At 31.8% G+C, this 19,785-nt stretch overlaps 2 protein-coding genes and 1 pseudogene across 2 annotated transcripts; 2 read left to right on the top strand and 1 right to left on the bottom strand.

Annotated features, from left to right (window-relative positions):
• The first annotated feature begins 3,993 nt into the window (after positions 1 to 3,993).
• Positions 3,994 to 14,024, top strand: LOC112749552 (disease resistance protein RPP2A). The gene is given in 11 exon segments (XM_072219507.1): positions 3,994 to 4,558; positions 6,731 to 7,769; positions 8,166 to 8,623; positions 8,929 to 8,974; positions 8,976 to 9,152; positions 9,154 to 10,035; positions 10,280 to 10,558; positions 10,909 to 11,730; positions 11,838 to 12,305; positions 12,783 to 12,926; positions 13,303 to 14,024. Coding segments are annotated over 10 exon segments (4,302 nt in total). The 5' UTR covers positions 3,994 to 4,490; the 3' UTR covers positions 12,846 to 12,926; positions 13,303 to 14,024.
• On the top strand, positions 5,340 to 7,028 carry LOC140179744 (mediator of RNA polymerase II transcription subunit 33A-like). Its single transcript, XM_072219483.1, has one exon. It carries the CDS (start codon positions 5,374 to 5,376, stop codon positions 6,328 to 6,330), a length of 957 nt encoding a protein of 318 aa, XP_072075584.1. The 5' UTR covers positions 5,340 to 5,373; the 3' UTR covers positions 6,331 to 7,028.
• LOC112727487 (disease resistance protein RPV1-like) lies at positions 13,128 to 16,672 on the bottom strand (annotated as a pseudogene).
• Between the last annotated feature and the right edge of the window lie 3,113 nt (positions 16,673 to 19,785).

Below are 19,785 nucleotides of genomic sequence, written 5' to 3'. Positions count from 1 at the left end.
CAGCGTTTTTCAAATTCGGGGGCATAATTGGTAATTTACTCTAAAAAGTATATATCTATAAAAAATTATTGTCAAAAGTCATAAAAGACAATGGTGTTAAAAATGTTGTCAAAAACAACTACAAAATGCCGATGATATTAAAACCATTCTTAAAAAAAAAGCACAAAAGACAATGATTTTTAAACTGTTGTCCAAATTAGTAATAATATAACGATGTAAAACCATTATCTATCCTATTATATTTGTAAACCATTATTTAAAAATTATTGTAAAAATCGTTGTCTATTAGAGTAATAAGGGCAATAAATTTTTTTGTTGCCGTTGCCTTAAATAAAAAACCGGTCAAAAATCGTCGCCAAAAAATTGCCTAAAATTTTAAGAACGGTTTTTTTGATTTACGCAACGGTTTTCAATCATTGAAAAATTCTTATTTATTGTAGTGTTTTTTTTTATAAAAAATGAGCTATAATAAAGTGAGTCAACAAAAATAACATGAAGAATAAATATGGAATGAATTGTTATATGTGCTACTCTTTTTTAATTTTTTTTTATTTGAATTATAATTAAAAGTAAAAAAATTATGAAATAAAATTAAACAAAATAAATATTTTATTAAAAAGCTTTAAAATTGAAATAATTAATTATTTTAAATATAATAAAACTTAACTCTTATCGAAGAATTATGCAGCAGTCCATATTAAAAGACCATTAAAAATAATAAATGTAATTATAAACTAAAAGTAGTGGATTATTTTTTTTAGAGGAAATTTTCTCAATTTTTTTAATTATTTAATACTTTTTCATATATTTTGTATAGATTCACTTGAAAAATAGAAAACATCCATTCTCGACTACTTCTAATATGGTTCTACCACCTAACCCGAAGAAAAATTCCCTTTTCATATTATATATATATATATATATATATATATATATATATATATATATATATATATGTAAATTGAGGAATTTAATTTAAATCATATCAGATACCACAAATCACTTATTAGAGCGTAGCTTGCACGGCTGAGACACACAAAAATTGGGTGAACTGATTCAGTGCTTTATTACATAAATATAGGAAATAAATTTTTAATTAATTAATATTAGTTAATTTTTTAATTATCAAATTTTTTATTTAAAAAATTTAAAATTTAAAATTAAAATATTTCTACTAAAAAAATTATTTAACATCTATTTATGATCTATTTATTATAAAATATAATTCTACTTCAGTTTTGTATTATAATTATTAAATAAAAAATTAATCTGAATTGGTTGATTGGTTAGTTCATTTGTTTTTTTAAAAAAGTATCAAATATTTAAATTTTATCTTATCTATGTAATAATTTATTAGTTTGTGATAAATTTTTAAATAAAACTTAAATCCGTAATAAATTAGTTTTCATTCTACGAAATTAAAAAATAGAACCAAAAACTATTAAATAAGGACAAAATTATTCGCGAGTTACTGGCCATACTTCCAGTTAGCATCACAATTTGTATTATTAATTAATTGATGCAAAAAATAATAAATTTTAATGATTTTTTAATATACATTGGATGGAATATATTATTAAATTATTAGATTAAAAAAATTAAATTAATAACTAAATAATAATTAAAAGTAATAAATTTTAATGGTTCTAATACTTTTTGTAATAATAATAATAATAATAATAATAATAATAATAATAATACATATATACATAATGCATACATATAATATTAAAGGGACACTTAAATAAAGATGATTATTTTATTTTTTGTTAAAAATATTTTTGTATTATATTTTAATTGATTTCTGTATAATTTATTTGGTATTCTTTGTCACATAGTATTAAATTTTTAAAAAATCTCCTTTTAAAAAATAATAAAAAATATTTAAATTGAGTTAAAACAAAAAAGTAATAGTTTTTTTCTGAAATAAAATAAAAAAATCATTATTTTTCCAAACAAGATTTTTGAATGTTAATTTTCAAAATACGACTTTTTTTTTATTTAAAGCAAGTTCGTTGCATCCCACTGTGAACCATAATTATAAAAACCGGACCAGACCGGCCGGTTCGATCGGAAAACCGGTGAACAGGATTCTATATCAGTCCGGTCCGGTGATTGAACCGAACAAGGAATTGACCCGGTCAAAATCGGTGAAGTGGTTTGACCGAACCGTTTGGGAGAAAATATTTCTAAAATGCTTGAGGTAGAGTTCGAACTCCTATCCTCAAGGAAACCAAGAGGCTCCACAATTACCACACCACTATTTTTTCTATTAAAATTTATGCAAATTATAATACATATAGATATTTTTCATCAAATAGTTTACTTTTATTTAATTTATTTTAATTTTAATTATAAACTCACTCATTCTTAAATTAATTATATTTTTGTTTAACAATAATTATAAACTCATTTATTTTTTTATAATTATATAATATCTATTAATATTATTTTTTAATAAATACTTGTAGTATATAATAGTATAAAAGATATAAAATAATTAATAAATTATTAAAATTTAAAAATAATAGTTATTTTAATATAAAAACAAAATAAAAATATTGATGATAGAGTAAAAATAATAAAATATTTATTGTTCATGTTCAATATTATTTTAAAATAACTTGATATTTTAAAATGTTAGTAAAAATATGTATTTTAAATTTTAATTTTAAACTTTTGACTATTTTTTATTTTTTATTTACATAGGACCGAGTCAACCGGTTCAACCAGTAACCCAACGGTTGAGCTAGTGACCCAGTGACCCAATGACCTGATCGGTTCGATCACCGGTTCGGTTCTGACAACTATGCTGTGAACTCCAAAAAAATGATAGAGTTGGCCTTATCCCTAGCAAACTCTACTCAAATTTTTTAAAACCCACGCTATTAATCCATCATTGTCTCCAAAATAGTATATAGATTTCCAAACAATGTATAAGAATATATAAAAATACACGGACAAGGAATATAGCTTCTTCAAGAATTTTTTTTAATTATAAATTTAAAGAAACAAGCATATTATCATTGTCTCAAAAAAGATAGAGGTGCATCGGAATAAACCATATTTAACAAGAATTTTTTTATTTATAAATTAAATAAATAATTATTTTTCAAAAATAAAATATGATTTATTCGTATTTACTCTGCAGGCGATGATAATGATTACCATTGTTAATACGATTTTTTTTATTTTATTTCAGTGGAAAATCCAGAGTAATAGATTAATTTTTAATTAATTAATATTAGGTGAATGTTATCTTACCCTCCCTAAAATAACATATAAGTTACCCTCTCTGATGTGTCACATTTTAATTGGGTATTTATTTTAACCTGAGTTACATTTTCCACTCTTTCGTCGTCGTTGCGCCTCCCAAGTATCACCGTCTCATTGGTATTTCGTTTTCTCTTCCCAAATCATAGAAAAGGTACTCCAACTCTCTCTAATTGCATTTTCTCCTTCCCACTCTTTTGTCGTCCTCATTACGCCTCCCAAACATCACGGTCTCGTTGTGTATCTTATTTTATCTTCCCAAATCATTCTTCTAGAAAAGGTAATCCAACTCTCTCTAATTGCGTTTACTCCTCCCCATTGTACTTTTTTCATCTTCGTCGTTATGCCTCCCAAACATCACCCTCTCATTAGGTGTTTTGTTTTCTCTTCCCAAATTATTCTTTCAAAAAAGGTATTCCAACTCTCTCTAATTGCGTTTATTCCTCCCCACTTCTTTGTCGTCGTCGTTGTGTCTCCTATGTATCTCCGTCTTATTGGCCGTCACCGTCTTCCACAGATTAAAGTAACTCAGGTTAAAATAAACACCCAATTAAAATATAATATATCAGACAAGATAACTTACATGGTATTTTAGAGATGGTAGATTAACATTCACCTTAATATTAATGTGTTTTAGAGAATTAGAGACAGCATCGCATTCTCAGCATGTGCGTTGACTTGATTTGCTTCACAAAGAAGGTATGAAGTCCCTGTTTACTTCTTCTCTAACTTCCTACGAACTGACAAAAGATCTTCCAGCCTCCTCCTTAAGCTTCCTAAGCCTCAGCTTGTATACTTGAGTCAAAGCATCACTTTTAACCAATCGCTGCTATGTCTTACCAAAACCAAGAATATAATGCATACATTAGTTCCGGATTGTCCTTTCGTGATCCTTTTTTTTCAGGTCTCTATCATGCACTCAAAAGTGTTGGACTGCATGTTTTAGCAGACCACACCGATCCCAAGACTAATAAACTTTTATTATCTGGTGCAATCGAACGATGTAGAGTTTCTATCATAGTTTTCACAATAGCTTATGCTGGATCAACCTTTACTTGCAAGAACTCGTCAAAATATTGGAGTGTCATCGGAGGAAAGATCAGAAGGTTGTGCCCGTGTTCTATTGCTTAGATTCCTCCGAAGTATACAGTCTGAGCGGTTATTTTGGGGTGATTTTGTCGCGAACTCTGCAAGGAATCCCAAGGGATGAAAACAGGATGTTGAGTTATGAGACCGCCCTACGACAAGCTGCTTCCATTTTACCCAGGTTTCTTCCAGATATCTGGTAATTAAATTCTCCCATGTTTTTTAATGCTTTGATCTTTATTCTTGATCAGCCATGACCTTTTGAGTATCTTTGGCTTGTTGGAGACTAGAGTGGAACGTGATTTTGTCATTCAATTCTTATCCTGTTCCTCTGATAAATGTGCATATTGAACAATGTTTGTGAAGGTACCAAAGCTGAGAGGGTTTGAAGAGAGTTGGGAGAGAAAACAAAGATAGAGAGAACGAGTTAAACCAGCAATACTATGTGCCTAACAAAATTTATTATTTTTTTTGTTAACATTTGACTAATTCTAAACTAAATCCTAAACCCTAAATTCTAATTGTATAAAAAATTAAAAATAAAGTGTTGGCCCAAAGTATTGGCTAATATTGATAAAAAATGTTGGCCCCTAACATTTTTCATCTGTTGTTGACGACAATGATTGATGAAAAGTGATTGATACAAGTTGGGTACTTAGTATTTATAGAGGGATTAAGGTGCTGCTAACTAACTTAACAATGGCATAACTAGTGTAAATCTCCATAATAGTCCTTGAGATTTACATGAATACTAATAGTTCTCAAGATTCCAATTTCCTTGTATTAGTCCTCGATAGAGCTCTGAGCACTCATACTGATCTCTAAACATATTTCTGGTGATGAGTCATCATCGAAGTGCTTACGTGACATCGTTTTGCCATGTTGGATGGCTCCAATGGCTAGCTTAACTGGCACGTTCCCAATTTATACCCACGTTGATCCCTCCCTCTATATTTAATCCTAAATTCCAAAATCCAAATCCCTAATCTTCTTGTAGGAGGAAGCTCTCCTGCCATGCTTCCATTGCCCTTGGCTGTCTTTGTGAGCCTTACTATTACCTACAAACTAGAAAGAGATGCGGAACGTTTTCTTAATTTAGCTGGCCCAGCACTCGAGTCCCTTGCTGCAAGTTGTCCATGGTCTTGCATGCCAATTGTGGGTTCCTTGTGGACACAAAAGGCAAAACGTTGGACTGACTTCCTTATCTTCTCAGTATCAAGAACTGTTTTCCTCCACAACACTGACGCAGTTGTCCAACTCCTTAAACGCTGCTTCACAGCTACCCTTGGTATGAACAGCTATCCTTTATCATCCAATGGTGGTGTTGGAGCTCTCCTTGGCCATGGATTTAAATCCCATTTATGTGGAGGGATTTGCCCTGTAGCTCCCGGAATTCTCTATCTACGTGTCTATCGATCAGTTAGAGATGCCGTGTTCCTGACTGAAGAGATTCTCTCAATCTTGATGCACTCGGTGAGGGAAATTGTATCCAGTGGCCTTCCAAGGGAAAAATTGGAAAAGTTGAAAGTAACCAAAGGTGGCACAAAATATGGACAGGTTTCACTTGCTGCATCAATGACCCAGGTGAAGCTTGCAGCTTCCCTAGCAGCTGCTCTAGTGTGGTTATCAGGAGGGTTAATGCTGGTTCAACTACTAATGAAAGAAACTCTTCTTTCATGGTTTATATCTGTTCACCAATCTCAGATGGAAGAGAAATCAGATGGAATGGTTGCAATGCTTGGTGGATATGCACTTGCATACTTTGCAGTACTTTGCGGGGCTTTTTCCTGGGGGGTTGATTCATCTTCATCTGCTTCAAAGCAACGTTCACACATATCAGGCATCCACATGGAGTTTCTGCCAAGTGCAATTGATGGTAAGATATCGCTCGGGTGTGATTCAGCTACTTGGCGAGCTTATGTGTCTGGGTTTGTGATTCAGCTACTGGGAGCTGTTGGAGAAGAAGATTAGGGATTTGGATTTTGGAATTTAGGGTTAAATATAGAGCCAGGGACCAATGTGGGTATGAATTAGAAACGTGCCAGCTAAGCTAGCCGTTGGAGCCATCCAACGGGGCAAAACGACATCACGTAAGTGCTCCAATGATGACTCATCACCAGAAATATGCCCAGGGACCACTATGAGTGCCCGAGCTCTATCTAGAGGACTAATATGAGGAAATTGGGATATTGAGGACTACATTGAGTATTCACGCGAATCACAGGGACTATTACGAGGATTTACTCGGCATAACTACCTAACAGCATAGTGACAGCTATCAATATTTCTAACAAACTTTCTAACTTACTAATATCCCTAATCATTTGTATTATTGGTTAATGATTCTGCTTTATATTTATATTTTTTTCAGGAATAACAGAAGAGTTATGAGCCATATAATTGGACATGTCACATCCTTGATAGATTCAACGAAATTATTCATTGCAAAGCATCCGGTGGGAGTAGACTCTCGTGTGCAAGATTTGATTCAACTCTTAAACAATCAGAAAGCAGATGGTGTCCTCATAATAGCAATATGGGGAATGGCGGTAATAGGTAAAACTACAATTGCCAAAGCCCTCTACAATCAAATTAGCCACAATTTCGAGGTGAGGAAATTTGTCCCAGACATCCAGGATAGGGAGGGGGATTATCCAAGGGGGGAGCTTCTTTCGTTTTTGGGAGACCAAGTTAAAACAAAAGCGCATAACTTTGACTCAAGAAATATATGGTGGGAAGGACTTCGTTGCTTAAAGGTACTTCTTATCCTTGATAATGTGAGAAGTGAAAGAGAGCTGGAGGTTTTGCCAGTAACTCATGAAGTCTTTGGTCCAGGGAGTATAATAATCATCACAACAAGGACTAAACATGATCGACTTCAAGAGACTAGAGTTAATCATATATACAGAGTGAAAGAAATGGACTACAACGAATGTGTTGAGCTTTTTAGTTGGAGCGCATTCAACAAAGCCACTCCTGAAAGAAGTTTTTCTGGTCTTATTAATTATGCAATTGAATATTCTGATGGACTGCCACTGGCTCTTGTGGCTGTTGGCTCTGCTGTGTCTGAAAAAAGTATAGAAGAGTGGGAGAATGTTTTGGACAGCTTCAAAAGATTCCCGTTTCAAGATGTATGGCAGGTTTTAAAAGAAAACATAGATTCTGTTGGATCTGAAGAAAAGGAAATATTTCTTGAACTAGCCTATTTGAGTCATCTCTTAATTGGAGTGGACCGAAATGATATATGTCAGATATTACAAGGAGCTGGACATCCCGATGCATCGAGAGCAATTAAAGGGATTGAAGAGCATAGTCTTGTGTGGTTTGACGAGGACAAGCTTTGCATGAATCGTTTGCTACAAGGCATCGGAAGAGAAATGTATATGAAGGAATCATCGATTAAGCCTCAGGTTTGTAGGATGTTATGGTTTATGAGCACATAAATTGATTTATAGTTGCCATTTGTTTTTGAAACTCTTTTTGGAACATAACAAAGAAAGAAAAAAAAATTGCAACTCCCTTAATCCTGAAATTTCACTCCTCTCCACCCTATTTTTAATAATTATGTGATGTGCATACTGAAAATCAGCCACGAATCAGCCACCCATTTTACCAAAAAAAATTCATTAATAATAAAAATAAACTTTTAATATAATAAATGTTAAAAAACTTTTAATTAAGGTGAATGTATCCTACTATGGAATAAAAACTTTTAATTCAGTTTATAGTGTATGCTGCATAGATTTAATACTTGTCCAAAAGTTAGTTCAGTGTGTTTTATTTTCAACATCTAAAAACTAATGCAGCAAAGGCCATATGATGTATTCTTGAGCTTTCGAGGCAAAGAAACTCACTCAAAGTTCATCTCACATCTTTATGCATCTCTTGAAAATGCTGGTATCTATGTTTTCAAGGATGAAAACGGGCTAGCAAGAGGGGAAAATCTCTCAATCTCGCTTCTGAAAACAATTGGAGAGTCTAAAACTTCTATCATTATTTTGTCACCAAATTATGCATTTTCAAGATGGTGTTTGCAAGAGTTGGAAGACATCATGATATGTTGTAAAAACAAAACTCAAAAGGTGCTGCCAGTATTCTACCATATAGATCCCTCGGAAGTGCGAAATCAGACTGGTAAGTTTGGACAAGCTTTTGATAATCTTATGAAAAGATACCCGGATAAAATAAAAGGCAAGGAGCAGAGTTGGAGGAAAGCACTCCGTGAAGTTGGGTGCATTGCAGGGCTTGTCATCCGAAAATCCAAGTAAATTAATTAATATCCTTCATATTTTGCAGGAATCTCTCTATTCTATCTACAGGTGTTTAAATATATAAAGTTTGGACAAATTCTAAATTTAAGAATTGCATACTAAGATTCTTTTTCTTTAAAATTTCTTCCGATATAAAAGCATTTGAAATTCTTACTGATATAATTCAACTTAATTTTGTCTAACTTGCGTGTGTTTATTTTCTTTAAGCAACATTATACTTACAATGAAACTAAAACACCTTGAGAAAGTTGTAAATCTTCTCTTACTGTGTGTATAATCTCTAGTGCCTACGGTGCAGGAATGAAAGTGAGGATATTAAAAACATTGTTGAACAAGTTACTCATATGCCAATTTATGAAGGAATTGTTCATTGCTAATCATCCCGTAGGAATTGAATCTCGTGTTGAAGAGGTGATTCAACTATTAGAAGACCAGCAACAAGAATATCCTCTACTACTTGGTATATGGGGCATGGGAGGGAGTGGTAAAACAACCATTGCCAAAGCGGTTTATAATAAAATTTTCCCGTGAGTTTGAAGGTCGGTGTTTCCTCCTAAATATAAGTGAAGTTTGGGATCAAGATAATGGAATTCTTCATTTACAACAACAACTTCTTTCTGCTATCTACAAGACAACGAAAATAAAGATTGAAAACACTGAATCTGGAAAATCAATATTAGAGAGAAGACTTGGCCAGAAAAGGATACTTCTTGTACTTGATGATGTGGACAAATTGGAGCAGCTAAATTCCTTAGCTGCAAGTCATAAATGGTTCTGTCCTCGGAGCACAATAATCATCACAACAAGAGATGAACATCTTCTTCGTTGTCTTAGAGTTGATAAGTTATATAGTATGAAAGAGTTAAATGACAAAGAATCCATTGAACTTTTTAGCTGGCATGCATTCAAAGAACCATGTCCAAAAGAAGAGTTTGCTTCACTTGCTAATGAAGTTGTTTCATATTGTGAGAGATTGCCACTGGCTCTTGAGGTAATTGGGTCACATCTGTTTAATAGGAAAGTATATGAATGGAGGAGTGTTTTGAATAAACTCAAAACTATTCCAAACAATGATGTACAGAAGAAGCTTAAAATAAGTTTTGATGGTCTAAGTGATGATAGGGATAGAGAAATATTTTTTGATGTAGCATTTTTCTTTATTGGAATGGACAAAAATGATGTAACTGATATATTAAATGGCTGCGGGCATTCAGCTGAAATTGGAATAAATGTTCTTATGGAACGATGCCTTATTACTGTGGACACTAAGGGAAAACTTGGTATGCATGGTTTGCTGCGAGACATGGGAAGAGAAATTATTCGCGAGAGTTTGCCAATGAAACCTGAGGAACGCAGTAGATTGTGGAATTCAGATGAAGTGCTTAATGTATTATCAAAAGACATGGTAAGAATTTCAAGTATGTTTTCAAATTCATATAACAACAATGATATATTGTGAAAACTTTTGTTTCATCCTTTTTAATTATATTTTCAAACAAGGGAGTGGAACTTCAATTATATTCTATTCTTTTGAATTTTTATCATTCCACCTGATTGGAGTTTTAGTTATTTGACTATCTTTTCAAGTTTTTAGTGCTCTTTTAGCTACCCTTAATCCAATTTTGCTTTTTGGTTCCTATAATTTATAGGGAACAAAAGCTATTGAGGGACTTGCTTTGAACCTGCCAAAGTCACTGAAGGCAACCCACTTAAAGACAGAAGCATTTAAGGAGATGAAGAGACTCAGATTGCTTCAGTTTGCGAATGTGCAACTTATTGGAGACTTTAAATACCTTTCAACAGATCTTCGATGGTTGTGCTGGCATGAATGTCCTCCAGAATATACAACTGCAAACTTTTATCAAGGAAATTTAGTTGCCATTGACTTCAAATATAGCAAACTCGACCTAGTATGGAAGAAGGGTCATGTATAAATTCTGAGTTTTATTTACTTTTGTGGTTGGACATAGCAAACCTCAGACAAAGAAAACTTCAAGAACAAGTGAGAAAAACAAAGCTCATTATCTTTTTAGACATGTTGAAAAATTGGAGAGCTTTGCATTTTTATAGGTGTTTGTTTTGTGTTTTGTTTTTTTATATGGGAACCCTATTCCCCACCTTTTCTGTATTTCTGTTTTCTCATATTAATGAAATTCTTATAAAAAAAGTATATACCTATTAACAAATTTCTAAAAACAATTCAAGTGAATTTTCATATATTCAAATCTAGTTTTTTTTTTTTTTAGTTCTTGAATTCATCTCCTTAAAATTCTTGCAGATGATGAAGAATCTAAAACTTCTCAATCTTAGTCATTCTCAACACTTGACACAAACTCCTGACTTTTCAAATATGCCCAATCTTGAAAAGTTGATACTCAGATATTGCCCAAAGTTGACTTCGGTTTCTCATACCATTGAACATCTCAAGCAAGTTCTTCTAATCAATATGAAAGGGTGTTCAGGGCTTCGTGTACTTCCAAGAAGCATCTACAAGTTGAAATCTCTCAAAACTCTCATTCTTTCAGGATGTTCATTGATTGATAAGCTAGAGGAGGACATAGAACAGATGGAATCATTGGCAACTTTGATGGCAGATAAAACTGCCATAACACAAGTGCCTCATGCACTACTAAGATTAAAGAGCATTGTGTATATTTCTTTGTGCGACTTTGAAGGATTATGGCGCAATGTGTTTCCTTCAATCATTTGGTCATGGACCTCTCCAACAAATAATTTCTCACCCCAAGTGCAAACATTTTTGGACTTGTCAAATATTGTTTCCTTAATAGTTCCAAATAGAAATTCTGAAGGCCTATCATCCATCATCAGAGGGCTTCCACAGGTTCAGAATGTTGGGCTGGAGTGTGGCTCACAACTTCAAATAGCAGATGTAGCTTCTGATACTTTTAAGGTCACAAACTGCAATGAAATGATAGTAACATCAAGTGCTTCAAATGTCTCAAAAAGGAGTACCTTATCATTAGCTGGTTGTTGCAGCAAACATGACATTATTGAAGCTGAAATTTCCTTGAATTTAATTTTAATCCAAATGGGAATGAGTTGTGCTGTCACAGCGGTACTTAGAGATAATATTTTTCAGGTTTGTCTCTATTGTCAACCTATTCACTTGATTCAAACTTTAACTGTATGAGATTTACACCTTATATTTACATTCCAATTCTAAAGTATGTTTTTTTGATTGTGCAGAAATTTAGTGCCAGAGTACCTAGAGATTGTTGGCTTCCTGGCAACAAGAATCCTGATTGGTTAGCATACAGTAGCGAAGATTCTTCTGTAACTTTCCATGTCCCTCAAGTGAATGGGCGTAAGTTAAAGACAGTGTTGTTGTGTATAGTCTATTCTTCTTCCCCAATCAATGTACCGTCAGAAGCCCATATTGTCAAAAATCTGTTTATCATAAATCACACAAAAACCACCCCTTATGTCTATGATGGAGATACACTGGCTTCACTTAAAGATGAGGAGTGGCAGAAGGTAACATCAAACCTTGAAGCTGGTGACAAAGTGCAGATTGTTGTTGTTGCGGGGTTAGGATTCACAGTGAAGAAGATAGCAGTTTATCTCGTATATGCAGATCAACAAGCTGAAGGTATTGTTTGTGCTGATGATATGGTAGCATATGCAAATTTCACTGTTCATGGTGGAGATAACAATGTAAGTGCTAATTGTCTAAGTATCTAGGAACATTATTTTAAAGTATACAATTTATTTTGTCCATGTTATGTTGCAGGCTAAATTTGATAGAGTTTTTAAAGCAAAATTGCACTTTAAGGACCTGGTTATATTTGCATTTTTATTTGACTCCTATATTTTATGTTACTACTACCTTTAAGTTTATCTTGGGAGTGCTGCTACTATTTTGAACTTCAAATTAACTGCTGCTGAAATTATCAACTTGTAGAAAGTCTTTTCTGCTGTCATTAAAAATGTAAAAGTACATTTATTCATTTTGCCACCTTATATAGTATGCTCACACTCGCCTATACTATAAAGAAGTATGTAATTGTTGAAACTTCATATTCAATTACACATTAGTTCTCTCCTCTTTTACTTTCTCTATGCTTTTGTACCTGTTTTGTTAGTTTCCTCTGCTGATTCTGTGTAAAACTAATGCTCATATCTTATTTTCAGAAAAATTTGAACTCACTTGGAAAACGAAATTCCAAAGAGTATGATCATCAAATAGTCAAATAAGCACAACCCACATTAAGTCTTTTCTGAATTAGATTCATGAAGGCCAAGACACAAGTAACGAGCTTCATCTGGATAGAGAAGGTGATAAGATACCTGGCATAATTATCGTTCTCATTTTAAACTACAGCTTGTTTATTTACTTGTTGTTAGATTCGTAGCGAAAATCCATGATACAAGAACCGTGCTGTACGCGCAGCAGGGCTATGAGGCAAGGAGCCCAAGGAGACTCGGCTAGGGGCTTGCCTAACTGGCATCATACCTTGAAAATTAGATCTTAACTTGTTACAATTTTGCTCTGTTGCAGTTGAAGCAATTCAATTTGTCCAACAACTTGAACTACAACAACCAAAATGATAACAATTATGCTTATATCATAAAATAGAACGTAACAAACTTACATCCATGACACTTACTTTTTTATCTGTGCTGGAAACTGAAATCTTATTACTGATTGCAGGTGTAGCATCAACAGCAGGGACACTGAAATTCTTATCTCTCATATCATCAACATTAGAAGCATCTTCTTTCTTACCAACAACCATGCTATTCACAATGACATCTTCTTGGCATTCATCAATGTTTTGGTCGATCGACTCATCATGAATGAGGTAAACTGCAGTGTTCTTCGCAATGATTCCATCCCCCAAAACAACAACCACCTGAACTTTGTCACCAGCTTCAAGATTTGATATGACACTCTGCCAATCTTCATCTCTAAGTGAAAGCAAGGTATCTCCCTCATATAGATAAGGAGTGGTCTTTGTGTGATTAATGATCAACAGATTTTTAAGAATTAGGCCTTCATATGTCATGATATCTGGGGAGGAATAAACAATGCACAATGTCACTGCCTTCAAATTATGCCCTTTCACTTTAGGGACTTCGAAAATCACAGAAGAACCTTCACCATTGAAACTTAACCAATCAGTATTGTTGTCACCAGGGAGCAAACATTCTCCCACCTCGCTGGTACTGTCAGCCAGTTTCTGTATGATTAATGATTCACAATAACATATGCTTGGTTAAGAATACAAATTTCACTTGTTCAAGTAATAAAGTGTATAAGATATGGCAGAGTATATTTTAATGATTTGCAAAGTTAAGTGTTAATTTCTCTTTGCAGTTGATTATATAAACAATTCATTGGTTAGTTTTCTGCAAATAATATTTGTGCCTAAAGTCTTTGTTTGCTCTTGTTTTCTCTCTTTCTAAATACTCTCTAGATTAATTCCAGTTTTACTCACCTAATTCCAAGAGTTAGTTTAAGAGTTGAGAAATGCCTTATAAATATCTTGTAATACTACTTTTGCTAAAATTCTTTATAAAAATAGAAAGAATCTATCTATATATATAGTAAACGAAATAAATTAGAAGAAAATAAAATTTGATAGTATGAAGACAGATATCACAAACCTGTGAAATGCTTTCTCTGAGTATTTTTGTGACAGGACATTTCATTCCCATTTGAATTAAAACGAAACTGACAGTAGCTTTTGATCTAGACATGTCACCTTGACTGTGAAAATCAACTAAGGCTGAGGTATCCATATTTGAAACATGTGATATCGCTGATTGTGCTTCCAGTTCCTTACAATTTTTTATATTGATGGCATCCAAGGTAAAATCTCCGGTTGTTTGTATTTGTGAACCGCTTTCCAACCTGATACCCTGAATATTTGGGAGCTCTCCGATAATGGATGATGTACCATGGAAGCTATTATTTGGCACAGTTAAAGAAACAAGACATGAAACATTTACATATGTTTGCATTTGGGGTGAGAGGTTATTTGTTGGGGAGGTCCATGACCAAATGATTGAAGGAAACACTTCACGGGACAATCCTTCAAAGCCACACAAAGAAACATATACAATGCTTTTCAATCTTATCAATGCATTTGGCACTTGTGTTATAGCAGTTTTATTGGCCATCAAAGTTGTCAAAGATTCCATCTGTTCTAAATCCTCTTCCAACTTGTTAATTTCTGAACATCCAGAAAGAATGAGAGTTTTCAGAGATTTCAACTTGTAGATGCTTCTTGGAAGTATTCGAAGGCTTGTGCAACCTTTCAGATTGACTAGAAGAATTTTTTTAAGATCTCCAATGGTATCGGAAAACAAAGATAGCCTTGAACAATATTTGAGTATTAACTTTTTAAGATTAGGAATGTTTGAAAAGTCAGGAGTCTCTATCAAATATTGAGAATGACTAAGATTGAGAATTTCCAACTTCATTAGCATCTGCAAAAATTTCAATAATAAATAAATAAATAAATGAAGAAGCTACCTGCTCTATACTATACTGGTGGCTGATTTTGGTAGGTGATTTTAAAATACACCTAGCCTAATTGTTTATTAATCGTACCTGCCTCTTCTTCCATACTAGCTGGAGATTGCTATATTTGAAGTCAATGGCAACTAAATTTCCTTGATCAAAACCTATAGTTGTATATTCTGAAGAACATCCATGCCAGGACAACCATCGAAGATCGGTTGAGAGATATTTAAAGTCTCCATCAAGTTGTACACCACCAAGTTGAAGCAATCTTAGTCTCTTCATCTTCCTAAAAGCATTGGTCTTCAAATGAATTGGTTTCATCCTTGACAACTTCAAAGCAAGTCCCTGAATAGCTTTTGTTCCCTTTAAAATAAAATAAACAGAAAAACAAAATGCCATGGTTAGATAATTATTTGTAGCCTCTAGTGAGTTGAAATGATTTTTGAAGAATCAACATACAATTCAAGAATCAAATAAAATCCATGAGATTCATACCATGTCTTTTGATAAGACATCAAGCACTTCTTCTGGATTCCATAATCTACTGCGTTCTTCGGGTAAAGGTAGATTCTCACGAATGATTTCTCTTCCCATATCTCGCAACAAATAATGCATTCTAAGTTTGTTCTTAGAGTCAATTGTTACAAGAGATCGTTCCCTGAGAACACTGATCCCAATTTCAGTAGAATATCCACAGCCATTCAATATATCAATTACTTCGTCTTTGTCCATTCCGATAAAGAAAAAAGCTATATCAAGGAAAATTTCCCTATCTTCATCATCGTTTAAACCATCAAAGCTTATTTTCAGCTTCTTTTGTATTTGCTTGTTGGGAATGTTTTTGAGTTTCTCCAAAACACTTATCCACTCTTGTATTCCCCTTTTAAACAAATGTGATCCAAGAACCTCAAGTGCTAACGGTAATCTCCCACAGTAGGAGACCACTTTACATGTAAACCCGACAAATTCTTCAATAGGAAATGGTTCCTTAAATGCATGCCAACTAAAAAGTTCAACAGATTCTCTGTCACTCAACTTTTCCAGCCTATATACCTTGTCAACTCCAAGCCAATTAAGAAGACGTTGATCTCTTGTTGTGATGATTATTACACTCCCTGGGCAGAACCATTTACGATTTGCAGCCAAAGCATTCAGTTGCTCCAATTTGTCCACGTCATCAAGTACAAAGAGTATCTTCTTTTGGCCAAGTCTTTCCTCTAATATCACTTTTCCAGATTCCACGTTTTGTATCTTTAGTTTCATTGTTTGGTATATACTGGAGAGAAGTTGTTCCTGTAAATGAACTCCGCCATTATCTTGATCCCAAACTTCCCTGATATTTAAGAGGAAGCATCGACCCTCGAATTCACGACAAATTTTGTTGTAAACTGCTTTGGCAATAGTTGTTTTACCGATCCCTCCCATGCCCCATATCCCTAATAATAGAGGATCTTTTGTGTTTTGATTCCTCAACATTTTAATCACCTCTTCAACCCGAAGTTCTACTCCCTACTGGATGGTTAGCAACAAACAGGTCCTTCATGTCTAGCATCCGAGTGACTTGTTCAATACATAATGCACTACATCACTTTTGATACATTTCTTTTTTCCTACTAATGTCATGTCAGCAATATTACTTATTTGACATAACTTTACAATCAACCACTCAATTCTTGCCAAATCAACTATTATTTCCAAGTCAGCAAAAAATTAAAATATACAAATAAAAAACTACAAAATAGAATCCAATAAATTTGTAACATCTAAATATATTGAATTCATATTCCTATATTTATTATATCTTACCATTATAAACAATACAATAAATTTATAACCGCAACAATTAATTTATAAATTAAAAATTTAAAAAATAAAAATTATATTTTATTATTATAATCATTTTAATTTTTGCCAATGAGTTATACCTCAAATGGCATAGTCTCCCATATTGGTCGCGAGTTCGAGTCTCTATATTTTTGGTAAAAAATTAATCATTTTAATTTTTAGAAGTAACACTAGGTACAAAGAATTATTATTGTAGTTTTTACTTATTATTAAAAACAAATTCTATTTTATTTTACCAATATAAATTTTAAAAAGAATATTTGAAAACTAAAAAAAATTTATTAAAAGAGTATCAAAACGAAACCAAAAAACATATGATATTAGACATACATTTTCATATTAGATATATTCGTAGTATATAAAATGCATCATGCATGCATGTTTACCTCAAAACACTAATTAACTATTTTCTTTTTTTTTTTACTAAAAATGTTTAACTTTTAGCTTTTGTTGCATATATTTATACATATAAGATGCATCATGCATGGATACAAATCTAAATATATAATTATTACAATAATTATGTTGACCGCAACTCCATAAGTTTAGGTTATTGACTACGTCAATTGCATTGCCAACTTTAGAATAATTATTATTTGGCACAACTTTAGAATCAACCACTCAATTCTTGTCAAATCAACTATTATTTTTAAATTAGCAAAAAAAAATATACAAATAAAAAACTAAAAAATAGAATCCAATAAATTTGTAACCTCCAAATACATTGAATTCATATTCCTATATTTATTATATCTTATCGTTATATTTATAATCGCAACAATTAATTTATTAATTTTTATAAATAACTCACTAAAGGTAATAAACATCCATATTACAAATGTCATAATAATATTATTAATCATAATAAATTTTACGTTATAAGTATTTAAATTCCATACCATTGAAACTACATATATAAGTCTCTTATCACTATTCCTTCACATAACATCAAATTTAGCACAAAAAAATTATTTTCGAACTGCACATCTCAAACTTACTCAATAAAGCATCATTCTTTCAGAGCAGAACGATTAGAAATCGAATAACTATCCAAGTTCTAATGGTCATGCAATGAGAATCTGATGATCAGGTATGACAAAAAAAAATCACAACATGCATCATACATTCATACTTACTCAAATACCATATACCTAATGATAACATAAATTAAATATTAGAATAGAAAAGGATCTTTACAATTTTAGCAACTATAAACGAAATTGATGACAAATTAGGATGGAACTATGTTAAATGTAAAAAGTGTCAGAAGAAAGCATATAAAAAAAGAAACAACTACATTTGTGGCACATGTAATCAAACACCACAATATCCAACAATAAGGTAACTCTATATACTTTTCATAATCTCATCTATCAAATTATTAGTTGCTAGTCCAATACTTATTTTAGGTTCAGAATTCAATTAAAGGTTTTAAATCAAAGTGTTACAACAACTTTTGTACTATTTGATGGCGACGCAAAAAATTTATTGGGCACAACTGCTTCAAATCTAATGACATTTCAGAAAAATAATGACATTGAAGTACCACCCCATCAAGAGATTAAGGAGAAAGAAAACTATACAAATTCAAAATATATATTTGAAAGAAGCATACATACAAACATGGAACCAAATAACACAATAAAAAGTACATCAAACTTAACAATTCTTAAAGAACATATCTTTGCAAGAACCTACGACAAAAAGAAGAAAATACCAACTCTAACAAACAACAAAAAAAAGGAAGACGAGCGCCACATAAGATGACTAAGTCCATCAACTAAAATAAATGCAAAAATTAAACCACCAAATAAAAATATCACTTTGTACAACTCCAACATCCAAATCTTTTGTACTACAAATTATTTAAAATAAAACACCTTTTAAATTTAAATTCAATTTACATATATTTAATTTATTTCTATAAAATATAATAATTTTTAATATTTATTATATATTATCATTAATTTATCGTCCCACGCATCGCGCGGGTCTCATTCTAGTTATGTTCTTAATAGCCTCACTTTCGTTTCTGTAAAATATAAACCAGATATAAGAGGTACACTTACCACTTTGCATTGGCAACATATATATGATTATGAAATTCTACAAAACCAACATTTTCTCAATAATTGACCAACATACTAAATTCTTTACATTCTCACATTTTCTACGTACATGCACCTGCACTATGAATCTATTTATCCGTCTATCATTTATCTATTATAATATATAAAAAGCGAAAATTTATTTTATACATTAAAATTAATTACCAAAATTAGTCATCATGTATTTATAAATAAATATATGTATAATTTAATTATTTTTAATATATATTTTATATTTTAACTTATATTTTATATTAATAATAACTAATTTTAGTATACACTTAATATAATTATATAAAAAAATTTAAAATAGTGTTATAATAAGTAAATAATATATAAATTTTTAAGTCTCATAAAATTATCGTATATCATCCATAAACTTAGTTTGCAACAACATAAAAAAAAATAACTATCTTAAAATTATATTTATACTGTCATAAAAATTAGTATCTATATCATTAATCTAGCATTAATTTCATAATTTCACACCTTAAATTATCTAATTCTATAAAAAATTGTAGTATAAACAATGTTAATTCATATCAATGATATAAATTCTAATACTATATATCTTATTTAAAGAATAATATATAATAAGAATCAAATAATGACACAATAAACTCTTGACATAATAAATAGCTTTTAATATTTTCATATAAACATTTTAGTAAAATTGTCATTTATAATTTTTTTTATCATCACATCACTTTTT

The sequence above is a fragment of the Arachis hypogaea genome, chromosome 2, assembly GCF_003086295.3.
Source record: "Arachis hypogaea cultivar Tifrunner chromosome 2, arahy.Tifrunner.gnm2.J5K5, whole genome shotgun sequence".
NCBI classification, from domain to species: Eukaryota; Viridiplantae; Streptophyta; class Magnoliopsida; order Fabales; family Fabaceae; genus Arachis; species Arachis hypogaea.
Note: the sequence above shows the minus strand (reverse complement) of the source record. Positions and strands in the feature narration are given on the sequence as shown.